The 25,207-nt window shown below is 40.0% G+C and overlaps 1 protein-coding gene across 1 annotated transcript in view; it reads right to left on the reverse strand.

Moving 5' to 3' along the window:
• The window catches only part of IRAG1 (inositol 1,4,5-triphosphate receptor associated 1), a 78,982-nt gene that overhangs the window by 22,694 nt on the left and 31,081 nt on the right, over positions 1-25,207 (reverse strand). The window contains exons 7-13 of the mRNA XM_077820099.1: positions 21,419-22,021; positions 18,148-18,226; positions 12,907-13,027; positions 8,620-8,650; positions 5,794-5,934; positions 2,757-2,888; positions 1,986-2,127 (exon numbers count right to left, since the gene is read on the reverse strand). Coding sequence (XP_077676225.1) covers positions 1,986-2,127; positions 2,757-2,888; positions 5,794-5,934; positions 8,620-8,650; positions 12,907-13,027; positions 18,148-18,226; positions 21,419-22,021 — 1,249 coding nt within the window. The remainder of the gene's footprint in view (positions 1-1,985; positions 2,128-2,756; positions 2,889-5,793; positions 5,935-8,619; positions 8,651-12,906; positions 13,028-18,147; positions 18,227-21,418; positions 22,022-25,207) is intronic.

A 25,207-nucleotide genomic window follows, 5' to 3' on the forward strand; every position in this document is an offset into this window, starting at 1 on the left:
GAAACAAAGATCCTGTTTTCATGCAAATATTCTTAGTAGTAAAGAATGCTCAGATAAAATATTTAATACAGATAGTAGAAACAGAATTGTTTCCAAACAGAATGTTTTTAAAAGTTTCCCATGCATCATCAGTTCTTCAAGTATTTAAATTTATTTCAATGTAGTCAGTGCCTATTTATTTCTTAAACTAGTTCAGCTTCACATACTATACATATTGCACCACTGTTGAAGCTGATTGTGGTGTCCAGGAAGTTGATGCTAGTGTGGAAGTGTTCTGGAGACAGTTTAATGGATGGGTTGTTGTTGGTGTGGAACACTCCCACACTAGCATCAATTTCCTGAACACTATAATCAGCTTCAACAATGGAACCCTACAGACAACCATGTACAAGAAACCCACAGATCACCACACCTTCCTTCATAGATCCAGTAACCACCCCAAACACACTAAGAAATCTGTAATCCACAGGCAGATACTCAGATACTATGGAATATACTCTGAGGACGAAGTTCAGGAGGGATATACACCTTTAACACACCTTAAAACTGCCGTCCCCAAACAACGACACTCCACCAGAGAAATAGATAGCATCATAGAATGGGCGACCCAAGTACCCTGAGAGAATCTGCTTCAATAGAGAAATAAAATCCCCTCCAACCACACACCCCTAGCTGTCACCTTTCACCCCAAACTGTGTATCATCAAACAAATACAACCCATACTCGATGGGGACCCCATCCTGAAAGAAATCTTTCCTGAACCCCCGACCCACTTCTGGCCTTCCAACAGTCATTTCCAAGCTCATAATCAGAAGCAAGCTCTCCACAGACCAGGACCACCAACTCCAAGTGGCATCACACCCTACCAGAACAGATGGAAAACATGCAGCCATATTTACCACAACATGTGGTGTACCTCTCCAGCGCACTAAATGCCCCAGTAACAACTATGTGGGTGAAACAAGACAATCCCTGCACTCTTGAATGAACTCACATAGGAAAATGATAAAAGTCAAAATCACCCTATCACCTGTGAGAGAACACTTCACAAAGCGATCAGAATGTCTGACATATCAGTCCTCATCCTCAAAGGAAACCTGCACAACACTTTCAAAAGACAAGCCTGGGAGCTTAAATTCACAACTCTGCAAGACACTATAAATCATGGATTTAAAAGAGACATCGGATTTATGAATTATTACAACAATCTGTAACCCACTAACCCCCTCTTTTGTCCTATGACTGCAGAGGGGTTAACTGGCCAGTCTGCCTTGAATGATCCCTTACAATATGTGCTAATACTTATGCTAAACGATCTGGTCCACCTGGCATTTTGCTGTGATGCTGGGAGTACCTTTTCCAGCCCCGAAGCGGAGCTCTGTGTGGCTCAAAAGTTTATCTCTCTCACCAACAGAAGTTGGTGCAATAAAAGCTATTACCTCACCCACCGTATCTCTCAATTTTCCATTGACTTTCATGGGAAATGGTGTGCACCTAACAACTGCAGGATTAGATAAAGTAGCTTTGTGTCATATACAAGGGAAATTCAAAAAGATGCTCTTAAAATAGGTTTCAGAGTAGCAGCCGTGTTAGTCTGTATTCTCAAAAAGAAAAGGAGGACTTGTGGCACCTTAGAGACTAAAATTTATTTGAGCATAAGCTTTTGTGAGCTACAGCTCACTTCATCGGATGCATTCTAAGCCACTGAATGCATCCGATGAAGTGAGCTGTAGCTCACGAAAGCTTATGCTCAAATAAATTTGTTAGTCTCTTAGCTGCCACAAGTACTCCTTTTCTTTTTTCTTAAAATAGGGTAATCCAACCAGCCCTGAAACCTCTTGCAGATACTATACACAAGTATGTGTTGGGAGATACCTTGTAAAATCTGCTTCTGTAACTGAGAATGTTCACAATACCTGATTTTACAAGATAAGTAGCACTATAAACCCATGTGATTAAAGGCAAGCCTTAAGCACTGTTATTACCAGATGAACTGTAACTTCTGCTAGAATTCTGATTGGCCAGTTTCTTAAACTCCATTAGCTCAGCATGGTCCTTTTCATATGTTCTCTTCAAATTCTCCACATACTGCATCATTACTTCTGTGGCCTTTGACATACGTTTCTCCTAAAGTGAGAGAAATACAGGGGTAACTCCTATACTATCTAAACAAATAATTAATCTCTATGTCTGCCAAGTTCTGCCAGAGCTGAGTATGGAGCAGTTGTTCAAAAAGGACTTTCATGACTGGGAACTCCTCAGGCTAAATAGAATTATCTTCCACACCTGAATCCCAGCACGTACATGGACATATACTGACGATATTGATATTTTTGGTGATCAGATCATACATTTATACACAAACTCTCATACACAAAACGTTACTATAATTACCTGGTTTGTATGTGAAATAATTATTATTTAAAATGATATATATCATACAAATGTTGAATGGCTTCAAGGGTAGTTTCTCTCTGTGTGCATTCTATTACCTACAGATGCCATATTGAGGGCAATAGCATGTTATCTGAAGTTATGTTAATTGCTTTAAACCAGTCACGACAGATAAAATCCAAGTACACTACAGAAAAATTGTGTGTGTCTAAATGCATCCATGATGAGATACATAATATATTTACACACATGCATACATGTGCAACTATGTGAAACATTAATTTTTTTCATTAAGATCTAAAATGAGATAGCTAAAGTATAGAAATCAAGGAACACGCTGGAGATTTTTTAAACGGTCTTACCTGGCGAACAGCTCCAACCATTTCAGCACGACTGGAGAGCCTAGCAGCCAAACGATGTAGTACAGCAATATCCTCCAACAGCTTCTGGCAAGTTTCTCTGTGTTCATAGTGATGCCATAAGGCAGCTGAAGACTGAAATGAAAGAATGCACCAAAACATCAAATCATGGTCTAACCACCAAAATATCAAAGCACGGGCTAAGAGTTTTAGAGGCAAATATTCAGAGGGTGCACATTTGAAGTGTGGTTCCCACTGAAGTCAATGGAAGTCTCAGTGCTAACGGCCTACGTACAACTTTAGAAATATACTCTTTATAGTAACGACCATTTACAAATCTGTTTCCAAAACCCAAAGAATACTTGAACTTGCCAGTGTGGTAGGTATCAACAAGTCTCTTCAGCTTTTCTAATTTCTATGATATATTCACATTTTGATAAGCTATCAACCCTTAACTTTCCAAGAACTCAGAAAGGAAAAGAGCAATAGCAAGCAGCATGACTTTCTCTAATATTGCCTGCAAAAACCAGAAAACAATCCTATGGACAGGTGAGAAATTAATCAGAAATATCTGTATATACTAACTCAAATCACTTCGGTAATTTAGGCCCTAATTCAGGAAAGCACGTAAGTACATGGTTTCAATGGGATTACTCACATAGTTAAAGTTAAGCATGTGTTCATATGCTTTGCTGAATCAGGGCCTTAGTGAACAACTCTTTTCCTAATTAGTGACTGCTGTTCTCTGTAATATTTAATTCTTTGTCACTGTATTTAAAAAAATGGCCCAAATCCCCCACACTTTGAGGTAATTCAGCTCTAGAGCCAGATTTTTGTGGTGTTGGATTGATTTCTGTGTTCTATAGCATGTTTCAATGTCAAAGGGCTGCAGTAACTTCAGAAGGGATCCCTGAATCAGAAATAAACATGAATATCTGTGATTCAGATTTTATTTGTAGTTTTATTTGTTTATGAAGTTATACCTGAAAAAAAACCTACAGCTCTCATCATGAATATGACATTTATACTATTGCTGACCCCAAACATTCAAAAATCATGAAGTCAGGGGGCTCCTAAATATCATGAGATCTATTTTTTAAGTCTCATGATTTTAAACCAATGTGTGTGGGGGTTTTATGCGCCATCTGGTCTTTGAGACGTTAGGGTACACTCAGCTTACATTGTCAAGCTTTTTTGTGCAACCATGCAGACTAAAACCTTTATTAAAAATGAAAGATGAGATTCTCATGTTATCAGTTGTCTTCGAGAGCTGGGGCTTTAAGTAAAACATCGATATCACGAAGCTCCTGAAAGAATCATGGGAGTTGGCAACACTGTTCAATGGGCCTGCTCCTACAGAAACGAACAGGCAATCTTCAACTGAGTTCCAAAGGTGCAGATGTAGGCCCTAATATGATCCATGTGTAATACAGGAACTCCCATGGGCTTTGTCCCTTTGTTTAAGGTGATCGGAGCGTCAAAATATTTGGAATAAGACCCTGTTTAGTAAAAATTACACACATCATCAGAGGTTATATAAAGTAGCCATTTAAGTCCAAATTGTGCCATGTGAACTGGAATGAGGAGGGGAAGTTAGCTGCTTTTCTCCTGTGCTGTTAACATGATCCTTACTTTATTTCTTGCTAGTAAATGATTCTAAACCAAAATATTTGTATTACTACAAATGACAGGCTGCATTTCAAAGTGCCCTTATGCACTAGCTATAAAAATGTGTGTGTACACAAAGGATTACTATAAATGAAGACATGAGATTTAATAGATCATCTCTGCTTACTTAAAGCTCTCTAAACAGCCAAGAGTAGGGGAGAAAGCAGCAATACAACCCCCACATTTTTAGGTACAGATAATCCTCAAATGCAGCTTTGAAATCCCAGTGAAAAAATGTAAACTTCACAATCCTTGTTTAATTGTATCCTCCTTCAGTTTCATAACTTTGTGTGCCCTGCTTGCCAAATATAATGGGTGACTCTTGCCTTATGTTCTTTTAACTATTTATCAACCCCAGATCAGTACATCATTCTGTCTACCTAATACTGTACCTATCACCATGGTACCTGGGCCTCTGCTGCTTTTATTGCACAAGGAATTTTGCAGTGTATTGTAACTTGACACATATTTCAAAATTATTTGGCATTTCAGTTACAAAATCCATGGAGAGCTGGAAAGTTGGACGCAAGAAAGGTAATTGCTGATAAATTTTTGATTAGAAGCAGAAAACAGCCACCCTGGAAGCTATATAAGAAGTGGAAAAGAATCCAGGAACTACAATATTTTTACCGAGGAGATTTCATCGACCCCTGAAGGGGTCCCGTGAAAGCTCACTATTCCCTTTCCCATGCCTCTTTTTAACATCTCCAGTATGGCTTTATGTCAAGCCATGGACTTCAAGCCATTGAAGAGAGAGCTGCCTTTAACACTTTTCAATAACATACCTAAATTGTCCATTTAGGTTTATTATCAAATGACAATAAGATCCCACTCCAGCTCGCCATGGCTAAGTGCTCCCTTGCAGTCCCAGAAATGCTTCATTCCTGCAGTGGACCCAGCCACGTCAGAGTTTACATTGTGCCCTGCCCCCTTCTCTCACACTAGGGCTGAGCACAATTACAGGTCTTCTACTCCCCAAAGAGTGTTTGTGCGGGGGAGAGAGACAGCACAATGCTCTCCACACCGCTGGCTCATTATGTTGCACCTCCTTAAAGGGTGCCACAACAGCTACACTTCCTCTGCAGACTGGGAAGCTCCAGGAGGCATTATGTCTATAAAAGCCACAAGCTTTTATAGACATAATTTTTGCCCTAAGTCTGGGGGTAATCAAGCCTAGGTATCTTTCTCTGATACCTACTTAGAAGCTTTGACTAACTGGCTGCCTTGTCATGGTGAAAGTAGTATAGTAAAAGTGGTAGAAAATGAAGTCTGTGAATCAAATTCACAGCTGATATTAGCAGGTGTATCTGCATTAACAACAGTGGAGTTTTACTGGTTTAAAAGAGAAAAGAATTTATCCCTGTTTTCTTACCATAATGGCTGCTTTAAAGTTGTCCAGTTCCTTCTCCGTGTTCTCCTCAGTAAGATTTCTCTCCCTCTCCGCCTGGTTAATTCTAGATTCCAAGGTGTAACTATCATTTCTGAATGCCAAGGAAAGTTGTACAAACACAGTCTGTTGTGGGGGGAAACAAAGGGCATTTGTAATAATACTGATTATATACTAGAACTTTCTATTCTGGTAAAGAAATTACCAGTGAGATATGACTTGCCTGCCTTCACTGGCAGTTTTGCCTAAGTAAGGACCACAGAATCAGGCCCCATACATACAATAAAATTAGACATTACATTATCTTTTGGAGATTATATTATTTTATTTTTACCTTCCTCTTTGAGATTAGTTATGTGTAAATGTGCTGCAGTGTCTCTTTTCCTCAATGTTTTCAGAAATACCAGCATAGCATGACAAATGTAATGAAGGAATTAGACTACCTAACAGCATTATGTATCAGAATCACAAATGTCTATGTTATTTAGCTGGACTTTTCCCAATGGTCCCCAAGTTTTTTAAACATGCAGTCTGTGCAAAGGAAATCCAGGGATGAACTCATAATTTACCAGAAATGTTTCATCTGGGACATAAACACCTGACAGAGCAGGCAGCAAAAGATTATCAACTGATATTTTCTTGAACCTGGTTTTGAGAGTATTTCCTTCTTTACAAATACATTATTGCTTGTCACAAATCTAAAGGTTTTATGACATATTCTTAAAAGTAGCCTCAATTTTTTGGATGTTTAAATTTTACACCCATGAGGGCTGATTTTGTGAGGTGCTGAGAATGCACACTTCCAGCTGACTGGAGTTGTAAGTGATCAGCACCCTCTCTAAGGTAGGTTAAAAGGAACTTGGGACAGATCTTCGAACTTTTCCCTGGAGTAAAAATTGTGTGGTTGGCCATGCTGCAACACAGGGTGTGGTAGGGAGCTGTGAAGCCCCCTGGGATTGACATGGCTAGGAGGTATGTAAATAGGGAGGGATGATAAGGTAACAGCGTTGGGAGGGATGATGGAAGGCCCCTGGTATATATTAAAATGATCATGTTATTACCTGCACTGTACAGTTGTCCAGCACAGGTACTCTGTAGGGAAGTGATACAGTGATCAGATAAATGGATTGGTAAAGGATTTAAAGGACGTATTTCTTAAAGGAGCAGAAACGAGAGATTCAGGGCTCCTGTAACTGGCATGGCAGGGTGCCAATTCCTCTCCTTTATAGACCACCTTACCCCTCACTGGGGGAGGGGGGAATGGTAAGGTCCCAGGAGCAGGTGGCCTGGGGACCAGGATGGAAAAGGGGGAGGGCTGATGGAAGCCCCCCCATGGGCAGCGGGTGAACCCCCACTTTGGAGAGGCTATTACTAGCCTGCTGGCCCAGTCCCTGCCCCAGGCCCCACTCCCTGCACCTCGGAGCCTGGAACCCCACCTCCCGCCAATAACAGGAGGAGCCCTGAGTGCCCCACTGACCAGAGGAGCCCTGGCTTACCCACCCCAGCAACCCCGGGCCAGCCCCAGTGCCAGGTCAAGCTGCCCCCGAGCCAGCCCAAAGCTGGGCTGAGTCAAGCCGCCCCTCCTCCCACCCTGAGCACTGAGCCACTCCCACCTGAGCACTGGGCCAAAATGCTCCCGTCCGCCCCCTGCCCGAGCACTGAGCCGCTCTCCCCCACCCCCTGCCTGAGCGCCGGGCCAAGCCACCCCCTCAGGACCGAGCTGCCAGCCCCAGTGCCCAGCCAAGCTGCCTCACTCCCCCGGCAGACCTGCACGTCCACTGCTTCTTCGCAGCGTCCCTCCGTACAAACCTACCCCGAGGAGAAGCAATGTGGCGAGCAGTGGAGACCTGGGGGTGGGGCAGGTGGACTGCAGGTAGGCAGGTGGCAGCAGCAGCAGGCAGGGGCCTCGGGGAAGGGGCGGGGCCACCGTGGCCCAGGTGTCCCTTAGGGGCGGCTGCCCACCACCCATGCTCATATGTATATGTTGAAATGATCATGGAATTGCCTGCACTGTACACTTTTTATCTGCCAGGTACTCCCAGACAGTTAATAATAAAGTTGAGGGCTAATAAAACCACATCCAGTGTTTCCTGTCCTCCTTCCCGCATAGTTGAACAACAGCTAATTAGAGTTGAAAGTGATCTGCATCCTCTCTAAGTTACAATGTCCAAAGTTAGGCACTATAAAATTGAGGCACTGTAAAAGCAGTGGTCATTCTTGAAAAACTGGGCCTTTATATTTCGCATAGATGTGATAAGAAGGTGTCACAATACCCGGAGTCAATACTATTCTTGTGCTGGTGGGTATTCATGTTCACAACCATTCACATTCATGGCAGTTAACTGAGCACAGACAATTGCTAAATTATTCTGTAACAGACCAGCTATCCTTTCACTTCTCAAAATTGACAGCATATTACAAAAGATACAAACCAATGCAGCATGGAAAACACAGTAGTACCATAATAACTGAATTTTTAAATAAAAAATGAAATATAGAATTAAGAGCATAATCTGAATTATACATAGCCAAGAACTTTCATGACAAATTCAAACTAGAAATAAGGCACTTAACCCCCAACCCCACCCAGCAAAGGTGAGTAACCATTGGAGCAATTTATTAAAGGATGTGATGGATTCGCATTCACTTGAAGTTTTTAAATTGAGATTGAATATCTTTCTATAATGAATGTTCTTTTTCAACATAGAAGTTATGGTCTGTGATATGCAGAGGTCAGACCAGAGGATTACAGTGATTGCTTCTGGCCTTGAAAAAAAAATCTATGAATCTTGAGTTTACTAAATCACTTACCTCAACTTCTTTTTCAGTAAGTGGAGGAGAGCTGAAATGAAAACATAACATTTATTACATTTTTTAAAAAAATGACTCATTTTTGGTAAAATCTAAATTGTGACTGCTTTAAATTTCAAGACAGTAGTATTTATTCACTAACCGAAATGTATTGTAACTGAGCTGAGCTGGAGGTACAGCAACAGTCCCTTGCACCAACATGAACATGCAAGGAAAAATCGGGGGAGATGCTTCTGGGACAACTGATGGTTGAATGTATTATGTCTGGAATCAGTATCACCACCCATCCTCCTCCTGTTAAGTGCTCAGGCAGTATGGTGAACACAATATAAAAACTTCGACAGATCAGCAGACAGAATTAGTTTCAAAGCACTGAAGTTGTACTGTGATCATTGGCTGATACTGTAGAATACATGGTTTCAGAGTAGCAGCCGTGTTAGTCTGAATCTGCAAAAAGAAAAGGAGTACTTGTGGCACCTTAGAGACTAACAAATTTATCCACTGCATGCATCCGATGAAGTGAGCTGTAGTTCACAAAAGCTTATGCTCAGATAAATTTGTTAGTCTCTAAGGTGCCACAAGTACTCCTTTTCTTTTTGTAGAACACATGTATCTCACAGAGTCTTGGAAGAATGACTGTTCTTACTGGATTTCATCTGCATCTAGATTGGAATCAGAAAATGAACCACTGCTGGTTTGGGATGTCACCTGGTAACATAAGAACATAACAGCTGCCATACTGGGTCAGACTATGGTCCATCTGACCCATTATCCTGTCTCTGACAGTGGCCTGTACCAAAGCTTCAGGGGGAGTTTATAGCACAGGGCAATTATGGAGGTTATAGAAGCTCCTTCACTGGCGGTTTTCAAAAGGAGGCTGGATGGCCATCTGTCTTGGATGGTTTAGACAACAAATCCTGTATCTTGGCAAGGGGTTACACTATATGACCCTTGCAGTCCCTTATGACCCTTTGACTGGTGCAGCATGGTAACCACGAAGAGAAGGTGGAGGCATGTAATCATTGTGAAAACAGCAGAAACCCGTAGGAAGAAAAATGGTGCAAATATGAACATTTCATGCAGTAAGATGTGGAGATACAGTCTGTTGTAACTGGCTAGGAGGCAGCTGCAGCACAGTGTAGCGGAGTTTGCTACAAGGATGATGGATATCAGCATGAGAAGTAGGAAGTGATAACAAATTTGATTCCACAAAATACTACACAGGAGCGGATTTAGGTAAGCCTGTTAGATTATAGGCAGGCATGATTAGTAGCCGTGTCCACATTATCAGTGAGTTACAGAATTTTTATCCCCTGCAATTGTTTTGACACTTTTGAATGCTACCCAGAGTGTTTGCATAAGTGAACAAACAAAGGAAATACCTGAAAGGAGTGGTAGTACTTCTTTCACCTACAGGTTGGGATGCTAATGATGGAAGAAGTGGTTGGCATGTATAGTAGGTACTGTATGGGCAATACATTTCTCAGCATATTCGAATGTTATTCACATTTTGTATAGCGTGTTTATCCCAAAGAGAAGTTAGCCTGTCTGTCATTTATGAGCAAGAGATTTTCTTGATGAAGTGGAGCAGCATTAATATCTGGAACTGATAGCTATTCCAAAAAGGGGAGGCCAGCACATCTATCATATGGGAAAAGACATTTCCTGCTGGAGGGCAAAGTGTTCCTATTAGAAAGGGTTTGTTATTTTGGACAGATGTGTATTTCTTGGCAAGTTCAGTAGTAGTAAGCTCTTTGATTTGCTGTAGTATATGCAAGTAAAGTTCATTTATTGTTTTATCACTGTACTTTGTAAACAAATCATTTTCTTTGCTGATGTGGAGTTAATTAATTTTGGAAAGAAGGAGTAAAAAGTGTGAGCTTCTGCCAGTGTTACAGGACTGTTACAATGACCAGGAAATATCACTTCCTTAATTTGGCCATGGAGACTCCAGCAAACATGCAGTACGGGTGCAAGGTCATTTATGAATTCATTCAATGGATTAGTGGTCAAATTCTATTTTTCTGAATATTGTTAGGCATTTACTTCAGTGCAACTCTAAATTATTTTGTCCTTAGCTACTCAATTGCCTTTGTCTTTACAAGATCTTGAATTTGCATCACTTGCTAAATAAATATTCTCTTACATGAAGTTTTATACAGTGCATGTTTGCTGCACTGGTCACAGTGGAGTATTTTGCATGATTACAGATATGCTACAAAGGTGCACAGAAGTATCTAGGCACAGTTTTGGTAAAATATTGGTTTTACATTACACACATTTTAGGTTTTCACTACTCAAAGCTGTAAAAACTTATGCAAAAACTCTGAGGCTAAATTCATTCTCCGTTGACCTCAAATGAGTTAAATGATGTATCCACTGTTTACCAAGTATTGTGGTGGATTCTCCATCACTGACAATTTTAAAATCAATATTGGATATTTCGCTAAAAGATATACTTTAGGAATTACTCTTTCTTCATACTGCTTGGGACAGGACAATAGGTTTTAGCCAGATTGTTCCAGATTATGGAAACTGCATTAAAAATTATATAAAAGAGAATGTTAAGGTTGCTTGGTGAAGTGCTCAAAAATCAGGAAATCCAGTGTCAAGGCTGTCCAAATAACCTTAACTTTACCCACTTGTATATATGAATTAAAATATGGTTTTAAATACTAGGCCACATACTACAGAATTTGGTCACAATATTATTAACTTTACCATTCTTTCTCCCGCTGTGCAACATGTATCTTGCCATATAGGCCATGAATGAGGCAAGAACTCTACAGATATTCCTTCCTAATTCACTGTACATCTTGTGTATACATGACTTTTATTGTTTTGGTCTGGAATATACAGAGTACGTGCTATCTGTGTGTACCAAAAGTAGTAGAAAAATGTATGGGATTCTACTATAGTATCTGAGAAACATTATATGATAATGCAATTAATGACTATTGTGGTACATAAGCAAAGGAGAGCAGAATTAAGGTCTCTCTTTTTGCATTTTTGAGTGCCTAACAATGCAACTTTAAGGTTTTCTTAGCATAGGGAAGGGTGTCCAGTGATGTCTGCACAGATCTCCACCCTCCCATGTGGAAAGCATTGGTGGTAGTGTTTCCTGCTCTTCTACCAGAACCCACAGGGAGTACACTGTGGGCTTGGAATCTGTGCAAGAAGGCTGGAAGTGGGACAAACTGGGGACAGGGTCATCTAATCCCATGTTGAGTACAGATGGGGGCAGATGGATACACAATATTCTCTTCTAGTGGTCCTGCATATAGATTACCTCGGACAAGTAAGACAAGCTATGTTATCTTTCCCATGGAGCTCCCTACGTGGTGGGGAAATTCTTGCCCTTTAAAGGGGATCCTGGGTCAGCAATGACAAGAAGGATGAAAGGAGAGTGAGACTCTAGAGTTGTGGCAGAGGGACAGGATCTCTGCGTCAATATCTCAGGCTGCTTGTAGATCCCCGGGGATCTGTGGAATTTGTGGGCAGGTCCTCCATCTAAATCTGCAGAATGGCAAACCCCCTGCTGCCAAAGCAATGATCTAGGACAGTGGCTCTCAAACTTTTGTACTGGTGGCCCCTTTAACATAGCAAGGCTCTGAGTGTGACCCCCCCCGCTATAAATTAAAAACACTTTTTATATATTTAACACCCTTATAAATGCTGAAGGCAAAGCGGGGTTTAGGGGTGGAGGTTGACAGCTCACAAACCCCCATGTAAGAACCTTGTGACCCCCTGAGGGGTCCTGACCCCCAGTTTGAGGACCCCGATCTAGGAGAAACTGGCAGAGAGGATTCCTTGCAGAGTTTCCCTTCCCCAGGTTTTACCAGGGCAAGGAGCAAACTGGCCCAATAGTTTTTGTTTCATTTTTTTGATGAAGGAAATACAAACATTTCCAATACCTAAGTTTGCAGCAGTATTCTGGAAAACTAGGAGCTGTCAGACCATGAACAATCTGGTAAGGAATATTTGTAGCTTGCACCTCATGTTTATAAGACATTTACAGAACTATGAATTTCATATTATTTTTAAAATGGGTTCTCTTTTTCTTCATTTTGGATGTTTGAGAAATGCACATATTTTTATAAGACTCTGCCGAATAAATTTTAAGATATAGCTTCAATCGCCCTTCCAAAAATCCTGATTCAGAAATCTATCTACATATGGATTTCATATGAGAGCAGAATTACATAATGCTAGTTCAGTCGAACCAACTATTTCTTTGATAGCAGACTTCCAACGGATTCTGGACCGATACCCCTACTTAGCTTTTACCTTCCTGGCAGAGATTTAAGCACATGGAGTTTTCGTAGTAGTATATCAGGAATATTAGGCATGACATCAGAGCTGTTCTTTGACTCCTCTTCTTCAGTGGAGCAAGGTATAGGTGAAGGCCCTAAGGACAATTTCATAAGACACAATTAAGTCACTGTAAGAAGTCATGTGTTAATACAGAAATCAGCCTCCCATAGACATTTGGGGAGGGTTTTTTAAAAATATTCCATGTCAGCGGAATTCTGCTGTTACTGAAGTCAATGGAACTTTTACCATTGGCTTCAATGGGAGTAGAGTTAGGTGAAAAGTGGAGTGCTTTTAAAACCCCACCCTTTGTCTCTACGGTCTGAAATGTGTACCTTATTTATCCCAATAACCAATTTATAATCCATCTGTTCATTATTATAATATTCATTAATACGAGGGTAGAGTTACCTTACTTCCCTCTCTGAACACTGGCAGCAAGAATAACTATTCGGAATGGCAATCTGTTGCATGGAAGGAAGGAGATAATGAGGGAAGGAGATATTCTGGCACGGCACAGTGCCTCTGAACATACTGGAAAAGAGCAAATATTCTATTTTTCTAGGTGAGCATTTTCCTAGGAACCCCAGAAGTTGAATCAGAATAGACTGTTGGAACATCTAGTCCAGTGCCTCTGAGCTTTGTTAGTTGATTATATCATGCTGGAATTTTGCACTAGATGTTTTATAACAAGGCACTGTCATTTACCAGATGATTTATGTGCTATCTGGCCAAGATTATTGCTGATGCAGAAAGTACACTGTACTACATGGCTTCACTGTTCCCCCAAGTTGTGATGGATATATGATATCTAACTGTTTATACTACATGTTCACTTGCTACAAATGTGACAGAATATTGATACTGAATTGTAGTCTTATACTTCTCTCGTCTTCACTAGGACCAGTGGCTCTCAGTGTATTTCAGTCACTTTTTCCTCATACAACACTGGGTCTCACCCTTTTCCAAACCAGAAGCCCCCTACTACCTCATTCCCATCTAGTGGTTAGCAATAGGAAAAGGACAAGATAATTACAATGCCCTGACAACTGTTTGTGAGCACCCTGGACAAGACTCATTTCTAGAACACGAACACCTACAAACGAAGCTGGAAAGCCTATGAATACTCATGTTCCTGTCTTCTAGATAAATCCTCCCTGTTTAACAAACTCTTGGACTTGGGAAAAATGTAAGAGGTAGTAAGAAAAAGCTCTCACCCTTTAAAAATGTGCATGATAGTAGTTGGAGTTAGAGAAGCTTAATGGAGGCAGATTCTCTACTAATTATACAACTAAATTTGTATTTCCTGTTTTCTGTACCTTTTTAATACTTAAAAATTGTCCAGCACCCACCTCAGCACCGTTGCATATATGCCCTTAAGAATAACAAGCCTGCCTCATAACAGTGTCTCCAATTTACTGGGTCTGCTAATTTATTTAAAGGTCTGTAGTTTTAAAGTCGTGTTTATCCCAAGATGGCCAAGACAGACAACTTGACACTGATAAGATAAGATGGAGACAAACTGTGTGATGCATAACAAAGGAAACTGTTGGCACCTTGATTACTGTATGTTTTAGTAAAATATTACATTAAGTTAATTTCATTACAATTTAAGGAAGTAAGAAGCTCTTTAATAAGTAAACTAAGGATTCTGCTCCTTGCTGCTCTTCCCAGTGAGCTGAAGGAGTTGATTTTTAAGGCCCCAGTTAGAGATTCCGATGTGCGGTTGGCTTCTAAATGTCCATGCTATGCCTTAGACGTTGGGTGACACCCTAGATTTGCAGTCCTATGTAAAATAATATGTAGAATTTCAGAATGTTTTCTTCTCAAAAGTTCTAAGTCTGCCAACTCTACATGTGTGAATTTTGAAAGATAGCAATTATTCCAGCCCTGCAAACTTAGGTTTGCTGAAAATGACTATTTAAAGGTATATTAACAGGACTAAGAGACTATATCCACAAACAATATCACTACAACCAAGATCCCCTTAAAATAATTGTGGGGAAGGGGTGTGTGTGTGTGTGTATGTGTGGGAAAAGTTGTGTCTTTTATTCAGGCTGTGATACTATGATGTGATTTTCTGTGATGCTACAGTTGAAATTGTTAAAAGTAAAGCAATCTCTCAACTGTTTTCCTGTGAAACTGAACCTTGAGGTTCTGACAGTGTCTTACTTAAGGAGTGCAAAGCAACAAAGTGCATTTCACCTCCACTGCACTGTGCCCTCCTTTGCCGGTTTCTACCCTTTGTGTAAGCCTCTTGAGGTAGTCCAAAGTCTGCATGGGGAAAGGAGTAGAAATAGGGCAGATGGGGGAATGGGATGCATCATTCCCCTCTCCAGCACTGTGGAACTTAGTGAAAAAGATAAATCACACCCAGGCTATCTTATCTTCTCTGCAGAGCATACCCCACCCTGGGGATCCTAAGAGCAGTAGCCACCTGGAGGAATCCACGGTAGTGAAACTCCAGTGGAATCATGCTGCTGGAGATCCCAAGTGGGTCTGGTGGGGATAGGGGAGGAGTGGAGTCTCTGCTCACTCAGCCCTAACCTCCTGCAGATCCCAGGATAGCTGCCAGGTTTGGAGGTGAGCCCCACAACCTATTTTGCATATTATCCAGCACCCCTGACAGGATAATGTAGGTGGAGGGATGTCTGCCAGAAGTTTCCTTCCCCTGAGCCTTCTTCCCGGTTGGAAGGGATATTTGCCAAAGTTTGTTTTTCTCTTGTAGTGATATTTAAAACTGAACTATAGAGTGCAGAAATATTTAGGATATTTAGAAATGTTTCCTAACTGGGTGACTGACGTTAGTAATTTCAATCCTTATTTAAAGCCACTACGTAAAAGGTGGCCTCTTTTTCACAGGTGCTGAGCACCCAAAACTCCCATTCAAGTAAATGGAAATTGTGAATGCTCAGCACCTCTGAAAAACCAAACCACCTTTATGTTAGGGTTTCATACACAGATTTAGATGACTGATTTTAGGCACACAGGTTTGAAAACACTGGCCTCAACCTTTACAGTCCTGTCACTAATATTAGTTTTACATATTGGAACACATGTTACAGAGCAACGTGGAAATCTCTTGAGGAAAGGGAAGGTCATTTGTTCATTTGAATGGTAGCCCCCCACAAGGTGGTCCATCTGATCACACAAAAAATCATGATACAGGAGGTTAGTATAAGCATGTTGGTTCATCTGTGCTACTGCAATCCACTTCCAAGGCGAAACCCTAGCTCATGTCAATGGAAGTTTTGCTGTTGACTTCATTCGGGCCAGGATATCATGCCTTGTCTCCACACTTCAAAAGGATGTTGAAAAATTGGAAAGGATTCAGAAAATATCCACAAGAATCAATCAAGGTCTGGAAAGCCTGCTTTACTGCGAGAGAGATAAGACGCTCAATCTAGTTTATCCAAGAAAAGATTAAGGGTGACTTGATCTATAAATGTTGACATGGGGAACAGAAATTTGGTAATCTAGCACACAGAAGCTCAGGCTGTTCAATCCAGCAAACAGAAGCATAACAAGGTTGAATGTCTGGAAGCTTACGCTAGACAAATTCTGGCTAGAAATAAGATGTATATTTTTAAACATTAGAATTATTAACCTTTGGAACAACTTACTGGGAACGTGATGGATTCTCTATCACTTGAATTATTTAAATCAAGATTTGAGGTCTTTGTAAAAGATAAGAGCTAGCTCAACTAGAAGTTACATGCTTGAAGAAAGAATTACTGGATGAAATTCTGTGGTCTGCATTTTGCAGGAGGTTGAACTAGATGTTCATAATGGTAGTTCTGGCCTGAAAACTTATGAATTAATGATGTTAATAGGAATCTTTCCATTTATTTCAATGGTCTTTGGATCACACCCCAAATAATTGTGATCATCTGATCTGACCTCCTGCATAACAAAGGCCATAGAGCTTCCCTGAATTAATTCCTGTTCAAACTAGAGCAGATCTTTTAGAAAAACAGCTTTTATTTAAAATTGCCAGGGATGGAGAATCCACCACCCCCTGGGTAAATTGTTCCAATGGTTAAAAATTTGCACCTTATTTCTAGTCTGAATTTCTGTAGCTTCAACTTCCAGCCATTGGATCTTGTTATACCTTTGTCTGCTAGACTGAAAAGCCCATTTCTGTTCCCCATGTTAGTGCTTATAGATGGTGACCAAGTCACCCCTTAACCTTCTCTTGATAGCTAAACAGATTGGGCTCCTTGGATTCTGCCACTACTGTTCCAATCCTTTAATCATGCTCATGGCTCTTCTCTGAATCCCTTCATAGAATCATAGGACTGGAAGGGACCTCGAGAGGTCATCTAGTCCAGTCCCTTGCACTCATGGCAGGACTAAGTATTATCTAGGCCATTCCTGACAGGTGTTTGTCTAACCTGCTCTCAAAAATCTCCAAAGATGGAAATTCCACAACCTCCCTCGGCAATTTATTCCAGTGCTTAACCATGCTGACAGTTAGGAATTTTTTCCTAATGTCCAACCTAAACCTCCCTTGCTCCAATTTAAGCCCATTGCTTCTTGTCCTGTCCTCAGAGGTTAAGAACAATTCTTCTCCCTCCTCCTTGTCACAACCTTTTATGTACCTGAAAACTGTTATGTCCCATCTCAGTCTTTCTAATTTTTCACCAGTGCCAACTACAGAGGCAATATAATCCCCTTTCCTCTACTCAATATGTCCCTGTTTATATATCCAGGGATTGCACTGGCAGCTCACATTCAGCAAGTTATACACCATGACCTCAAAATCCTTTTCAGAGTCACTGCTTCCTAGAAGAGAGTCCCCATCCTGTAAATATAGCCTGCATTCTTTGTTCCTAGATGTATGACTTTACATTTGGGCATATTGAAATGCATGTTGTTTGCTTGTGCCCAGCTTACGAAGCATTTCGGATTGCTCTGTATCAGTGACCTGTCCTCTTAATTATTTACACTATGTATGTGTCATCTGTAAACTTTGTCAGCAATTATTTTGTGTTTTCCTCCAGATCATTGATAAAAAAAAATTAAATAGCATAGGGCCACTAACTGATCCGGAGAGACCCCATTAGAAACACACCAGTTAGATGATTCCCCATTTACTGTTACATTTTGAGAATGTACTGACAGTACAGTAACTAAAGATCATTTCCTTTTACATTATTTGGATAAAAAGACTGTGTGAAATAAACAAGTATTTCTTCCAGCTTGATGATATTGCACCTCTTTCCTGTTCAGCTGCTTCACTGAGTTCAGGCAGTTTAAGTCCAACTAAGTTTTGATTTCGCATCAGAATATGCTCCTGTTGAGAAAAATTGAAATATTTCTAAACAGAATAATTAGATGCCTCAATTTAAATATCACAGCACTGTGAAAACTAAGAAATACAACATTGTATTTCTGAAATACACGTATGTACATATATATATGAAGTATGCAAAAGGAATTAATTGTAGTCACATATTAAATTGTATGACTCAATAACTCAGGTATAAAACACTTCAACCCATTTTATTTAGTAAAGTCTCCAAACTAACGAATCTTCAGTGTAGATTTATGGTCACCACTGTAGTTGCTCAATGCCTATAGGGATTTGCAAAAGGCATTTATTTCTCTTATTTACTGAAGGTCAATTTCTCTCTATGCAAGTGGAGGAAAAATAAAAAGTTCTAGATATTGTTACTGCTACAATAAGTCAATGTAAAACTGATCCCAGGAAGGAGAGAGGGCAAAATGCAGAAAAGGACATTCAAGTGGCTGTCACTTAGCCCTCTTGTCCACTAGGAATTCTTCTCAAAACCCCTTCTGTGTTATTACTGCAAGCTAATGCTTCTCACTGTTATTGCAGTCTATGGTGCCACTATGCTCCCAAGCAGAGAGGGGATTAAATTTTGCAAAAAATAAATTTGGATAACATTCTTCTCTTAAGTGTATTTATAAGTCATAAACATGGTCCTTTGCTAAAAAAGGTTCCCTGTTAAACCTAAAGATTAATCTCTTTTAACTTGAATTTTGCCACATATTGTAAGTGTAAATTTCCTGATTTCAGGTACTGATTCTGTTGCTTATAAATTTAATATTATTTATTTTTAGGAATCTCTATGGCATACATATGATTGGAGCACTTGGTGAAAGAAATTGATTTTCCAGTACATAATTCTACATCTTAAAGTATGTAAATAAGAAAAAGAGGACTAATATTGTGGAGTTAAATAACCTACTTTAAAATCTGATATTCTCTTTTATGTCAGCGCTGTGTTTACCTTGCATATAATCAGCTGGAGGCTTGCAAGAAGATATTTTTGTTGTATCATTGTAATTAAGAATCAGTGAAGGGTTTCTTTCAGCTCTAGTGAAAGATTTACTGCTTTTTAATTCAAGGGTTCTTCTTTGCAATACATATGTATCAGTTTGCTAATGTTCGTGGGTGGATTATCTTTTACATTTCATGCCTCTCTAACAATCACTTTAAAAAGCACATACTTTGATGCTAAAACACTGACAATTATCAAGCAGATTAATTTTTAGACTTAAAAGTCCAAATTTACCCTTTGTGTAGTTCTAGTGTAGTCAGAGTTACACCATGAAAGAATTTGGCACAGCAGCTCTTGCACTGTCCCCGGTATGTATTCTGTCTGGGAGACTTTTGCACTAATGCAGCAGGCATTTTGAGAGTTTATCTGAAGAAGGGCAATTTCCCTTTTTTTTTTTTAATCTCCATTATATCTTGTAAGCCAAGGTTTGGATCAAAGGCCAAAACCCTTTAAAAAATTACTATTTTCTTTACAGAGACTCAAATGTGTTCAACAGAGCTAAACAAAAGTGGCCTTTTTAAAAAAAAAGACAAATAAGATACCATTGACTCCAGTGAGAGACATGTAGGAATATACCAGGGCAGAGTCAGACTTTAATGAAGTACAGTAACCGTGTCTAAACTTTAGTTGGACCTTTAGGTCCATATACAGTTCTCAGTCCACACACACCAAATTCTATTAACATATAAAGTCAGAGAGTGTCTTGTTTTGAGGGAGAAATTCTGGAAGGAGCAGACAAATATAGCACAGAGTAGAAAAGGAAGTGCATAAGCAGAAGTAACACTCCTAAAGAATTTATTTTTTTGCATAAGGTTTGTTGATATATCCTCAGGAAGGAGAGCTTTCACATCTAAATCTCTCCTTAGAGAGGAAAGTAGATTATTTCACTCCCAAATATTACTTAAAATGACAAGACAGTTAATCAGCTTCTTCCTGTTTACATATAATGCACTATATCTGAAACTGAAATACCATTGTACTATGTGTTCATCTTTATATTAAATAGAGGGAAACAAGTAATGTTTCTCATACAGCCATGTGATAATTTTTCTTCCATAAGATGGTTTCTGGGAACCAAGAAATGTGTATGTAACAGCAGCATGTGTGTTGTGAAGAGATTGCAGTTTCTATGGAACTGAGAACAAGAATACACCAGTGGAAAGGAATTTTAAAGCTACTTATTCAATAAATAGAAATGGAAAAAAACCACAATACTATGTTAACTTTGCTGTAATTCTTTCCATCACTTAAGCATAAGCTTTCTTGTAATTATAAAAATAGTGATAAAATAAGAAAATGTGACTGTTTCATAGAGAACACACCAAGGCTAAAACGTAACAAAATGCTGCTTTTTGTAGTTTGATTTTCTGGTCCAAATGATAAACATTGTGTGCAGTGCACTGAAGCCACTTTGTCAGTAGAACTACACCCCTACCCTGATATAACGCGACCTGATATAACACGAATTTGGATATAATGTGGTAAAGCAGCGCTCCAGGGGGGTGGGGCTGAGCACTCCGGTGGATGAAAGCAAGTTCGATATAACGTGGTTTCACCTATAATGCAGTAAGATTTTTTTGCTCCCGAGGACAGCGTTATATCGGGGTACAGGTGTATTTAGGAATACCACTAACAGTATTCTCAATAAGGGCCTGATCCAAAGTCCATCTTTCATTGACTTCAGATGGGCTTCAGATTAGGACTCAATTTTCTAAACATAACGGCTTAAGTTTTAGCTACGCATGTTCCACTGGTACTGAACTGTGTTTCACATCCAAAGCCTTTTGTATCCAGTCAAGAATATAAATCTCAAAGTGCTCAGAGCCCAGAATAACAACTGCATATATTTTAATAAGTTTTTACTATGTAAGACTTAGGAAATGCACAGTTAGATGAACAATAATGGAATCAAAAGAGTCTAGTCTGCATGGTCTCTTATGAGAAATAGAAAAAATGAAAAAAAAAATCTGTTTTCTTATATTTCACTATCCAATCTCCTCAATTCCATCTCTAAATGGTACAAAATTATTTTTTGCCTAGTCTACTACAGTATAGCACTTTAATAAGTATTAATTTAATAGTTTTGTGATGTATAAACACAGTAGATCACATATAGGATATTGCAACATTATGTAACTTAGTGTAACACTCCATAATGCTATTTATGTCCAGAAACTCACCTCTCTGAGCTTTGTCAATTTCTGCATTCGAACTGGTTGAACTTGTATTTGGAGGTCTTTGAACGTTAATGTTTTATTCAACTGATTGCTGGATTTATTTCTAATGGCAAAGTTTTTATCTTCTTCAGGTAGTAATTTAAAAGGTGCCTTTTCTTGATGTCCAGGTTCTATGCTATCCCACGATACAGCTCGTAATAGAGGAGGGCGTGTTCCAGATCCTTTAAGTTCTGTTTTACAGGTAACTTTAGGGTCCATCAGTTCTGGTACAGAACTTTTAAATTTTGGGTCCATAGTACCTATGCCTGGTCCTTGTCGATACATTCTTAAAGGAAAGTCATTTTCTTTTGATTTCTTAAGTAATGGTTTTCCATGTTCATTTTCACAGCTGTTTGTGCTTGTGTTAAGAGAAGTTTTGCCAGCGTCACTGCCTGAAGGGGAGGATTTGGGTAAATTATCCATACGTGTAAGTGGATCAAAGTTTTCTTTTTGTGCAGAGAGTTTCTCTTTGGAGTTTTCAAAACTAGTGGAACGAGGAACCAACCTTCCCTGAGAAACCTTCCTCTGATCATTCTGCTTTCGATCGGTTAAACCTTTTGTGACATTCTGAAAGAAAAGGATATGTATAAAAGACATAGAAACACTGTGTGTGGGGGGGGGGGATGGGGAGTGAGCTGGATTGCACTGTAGAGGAACACTTCCGCTTTCACTGCCATTTGCTTATAAATGCTTCATTGTAGAGGAGAGAGTAGGGGAGATTTTGAAAGACACAGAAAGCAGGTAGGTGCTTGAAGGCATGTTGATGATCAACGGGAGATAGGCACCTCTCATTTGTGCCTTTGAAAAAAAATCACACCCCCACTTCCAGAGTCCAATGCAGCTAACCTTACATCAGACAAAACTCCCTGTTGACTTCAGTGTAAGATTTGCCTGAGTAAGGGCTGCAGAATGAGGCCCATAAATGTGTCAAACAAGTAACCTTACACTGAAGCAGAAGAGATATTCCTGGCATGTCAATCTATCTGGTTTACAATGAATGATATTTTCACAAGAAATTTGTTGGTGCTCTTTGCAAGGAGAGCCTAAACAAGTTTAACCAGTTAAACCATGTCTGGAGAATCCAAGGCTTTCCATGAATTCATATCACTTTTTTATTTTAAACCTTGCATGGCCCCTTGCTCCCAGACTGGCAAGGCCTGTGAGAGTCAGAACTATGAGCAAGAATGAAGACAAAGTGGGCATTGGATTGCCTGAATTGAGTACATCTGTTTTGATTTTGCTAACACAGGTGAGAAAACTAGTTTGCTTTACTCATTTTATGTTTTAATGCCCAATATTACAAGAAATCCATATTGAAAACAGGCACTGTCCTACATGCACAACCTCCCCAGCTAAAAACAAAGCAAGCAAACACACAATTCTTAAGCAACTTTCCAGGCATAAGGTATTAGTATGGCAGTAGTTCTCCCAGTGCCCAAAGTGTAGGCTTATTGCAATTGTGACAGGGTTGGGCCGGATGGCTACAGGAGAGTAATAGAAGGCAGATATATTAGCCCCAGATTAAGTAGGTCCCTTTTTCCTGGGTAAGGTAACAGGGAAGGTTCCAGAACAATCGGGAACCTTCTGGAGACAATTAAGACAGACAGGCTGATTAGAACACCTGCAGCCAATCAAGAAGCTGCTAGAATCAATTAAGGCAGGCTAATCAGGGCACCTGGGTTTAAAAAGGAGCTCACTTCAGTTTGTGGTGCACGTGTAAGGAGCTGGGAGCAAGAGGTGCTAGGAACTGAGAGTGAGAACGCATACTGTTGGAGGACTGAGGAGTACAAGCATTATCAGACACCAGGAGGAAGGTCCTATGGTGAGGATAAAGAAGGTGTTGGGAGGAGGCCATGGGGAAGTAGCCCAGGGAGTTGTAGCTGTCGCACAGCTGTTCCAGGAGGCACTCTAGGCAGCTGCATTCCACAGGGCCCTGGGCTGGAACCTGGAGTAGAGGGCGACCCCGGGTTCCCCCCAAACCTCCCAACTCCTGGTCAGACACAGGAGGAGTTGACCTGGACTGTGGGTTCACGAAAACGGCCAAACTGAGGGCTGCCGTGAAGGTCCAAGGCAAGCAAATCTGCCAATAAGCGCAAGGCCCACCAAGGTAGAGGAGGAGCTTTGTCACATATACAAACTTAAAAGTGCTGTTGATCCTAGCTCTATTAAACTTCTATTATTTCCTTCCCCTTGTGCAATGCAATCACTGAGATAGACAAACGAAAATATTTAGAGCTTTAGAACTTGTATACTTATTTCCACATCAAAGAAATATTGAAAGAAAAAAGTCGTTTTTTCTGACAGATCTGCTCTAGGACTTATTTTTGGGAAGTCCTATTGCCTGTGTTACACAGAAGGTCAGACTTGATCATAATGGTCCCTTTTGGCCTTGGAATCTATGAATATAAAAAATGAATAGAAGTAACTTTAAGGTTGCTGTGCACTTCATAGACATAGGGATTCTTTAATTCAAAGAGAACTACCCATCTTTGATGGGCTGACAGACAAAAATGTTTAACGTTTTCTATGCTATGGAATCTAATCATAGCCATGAACTTCACTTGATTTTTAGTGCTCCTAGGATATTTTCCAGAGAAAACATGACACTAATATTGTTCATGATGTTTAGAGGAGATTAAAGATAGCAATATTGGTGATAAAATTCCAGATTAAGTGATTGATTAAATAAATAACAATAATAATTATTTCAATAGTATGCTTTAAGGGGCAGACTTCTTTATGTGTTTGGAAAGTGCCTACCACACACACACAAAATAAGGAAAAGAGTGAGCGGGGTGGGGGACCACTTCCCCTTTCGCTGCCATTTGCTTCTTTGGAATGACATACTGTTATTAAATTTGTAATTGATTATTACCACCATTTATTACAATTACTTTATCCGAGGATATCAAAGTGCTTATACGCATTTACCCCTACATCTCTCAGCATGATAACTTTCCAGGTTTCTTCCTTTAATTGAGTGAATGATTCCCATTATTTCCCCACCACCAGTATATGAGCCTTTATATTTCCTAAGTTAAATCACATTATCTCATTTTCTCCCTGTGTTTCTAATCTCTCTGGGTCCCTTTCTGTTATTTCTCTGTTTACTGATAATTGCAACTCCGCCTAATTGGAAAATTTCTTTAACATGGTGTTTACTCTCTCCTTCTGATTGCAAAAGGCTAGACTGCACCTTTGCCCAATGCTCTAGTTGATGCATGAGAAGGAACTGTCACAGTAAACACAGATTCTTCCTTACTCGCCTCTAGTTCACAGAGAGAAATGATTTGCACCACTCCTTTACTGGGTGCACATTCTTCCTCACCCCTCCCAGCACCTGCCAACTCTGCTGGCCTGTGTATTAGGGGTCAGAGCCAGGGATCTGCATATTCCTTACTCACATGCCTGTAGGAGAGAAGGGATGGAGGAAGTATGGGGCATGCACCCCATCCTCTCTTTACTGAGGTAAGGAGCACTAATGCGGAGATGCAGGGAACCTGAATGCAGATGTGCAGGGTCATGTGTATGTGTGGAGGTGGGAATCTTATTTCCTTTTATTCCCTTGCATGGCTGCATTAGGTGGGGTTACAATATGGTTCTAAATGTTAACTATGACCCTGATTCTGCAACACTCAAGTCACATATATTCTAAATTTTCCTCACATAAGTAGCTCAGTTAAAAGCCAATGGAAATACTCATGTGTATAAACAGGAACATAAATGTTCACAGGATTAGATCCTAAGGCTGGA

The sequence above is a fragment of the Eretmochelys imbricata genome, chromosome 6, assembly GCF_965152235.1.
Source record: "Eretmochelys imbricata isolate rEreImb1 chromosome 6, rEreImb1.hap1, whole genome shotgun sequence".
In the NCBI taxonomy this organism is placed as follows: Eukaryota; Metazoa; Chordata; order Testudines; family Cheloniidae; genus Eretmochelys; species Eretmochelys imbricata.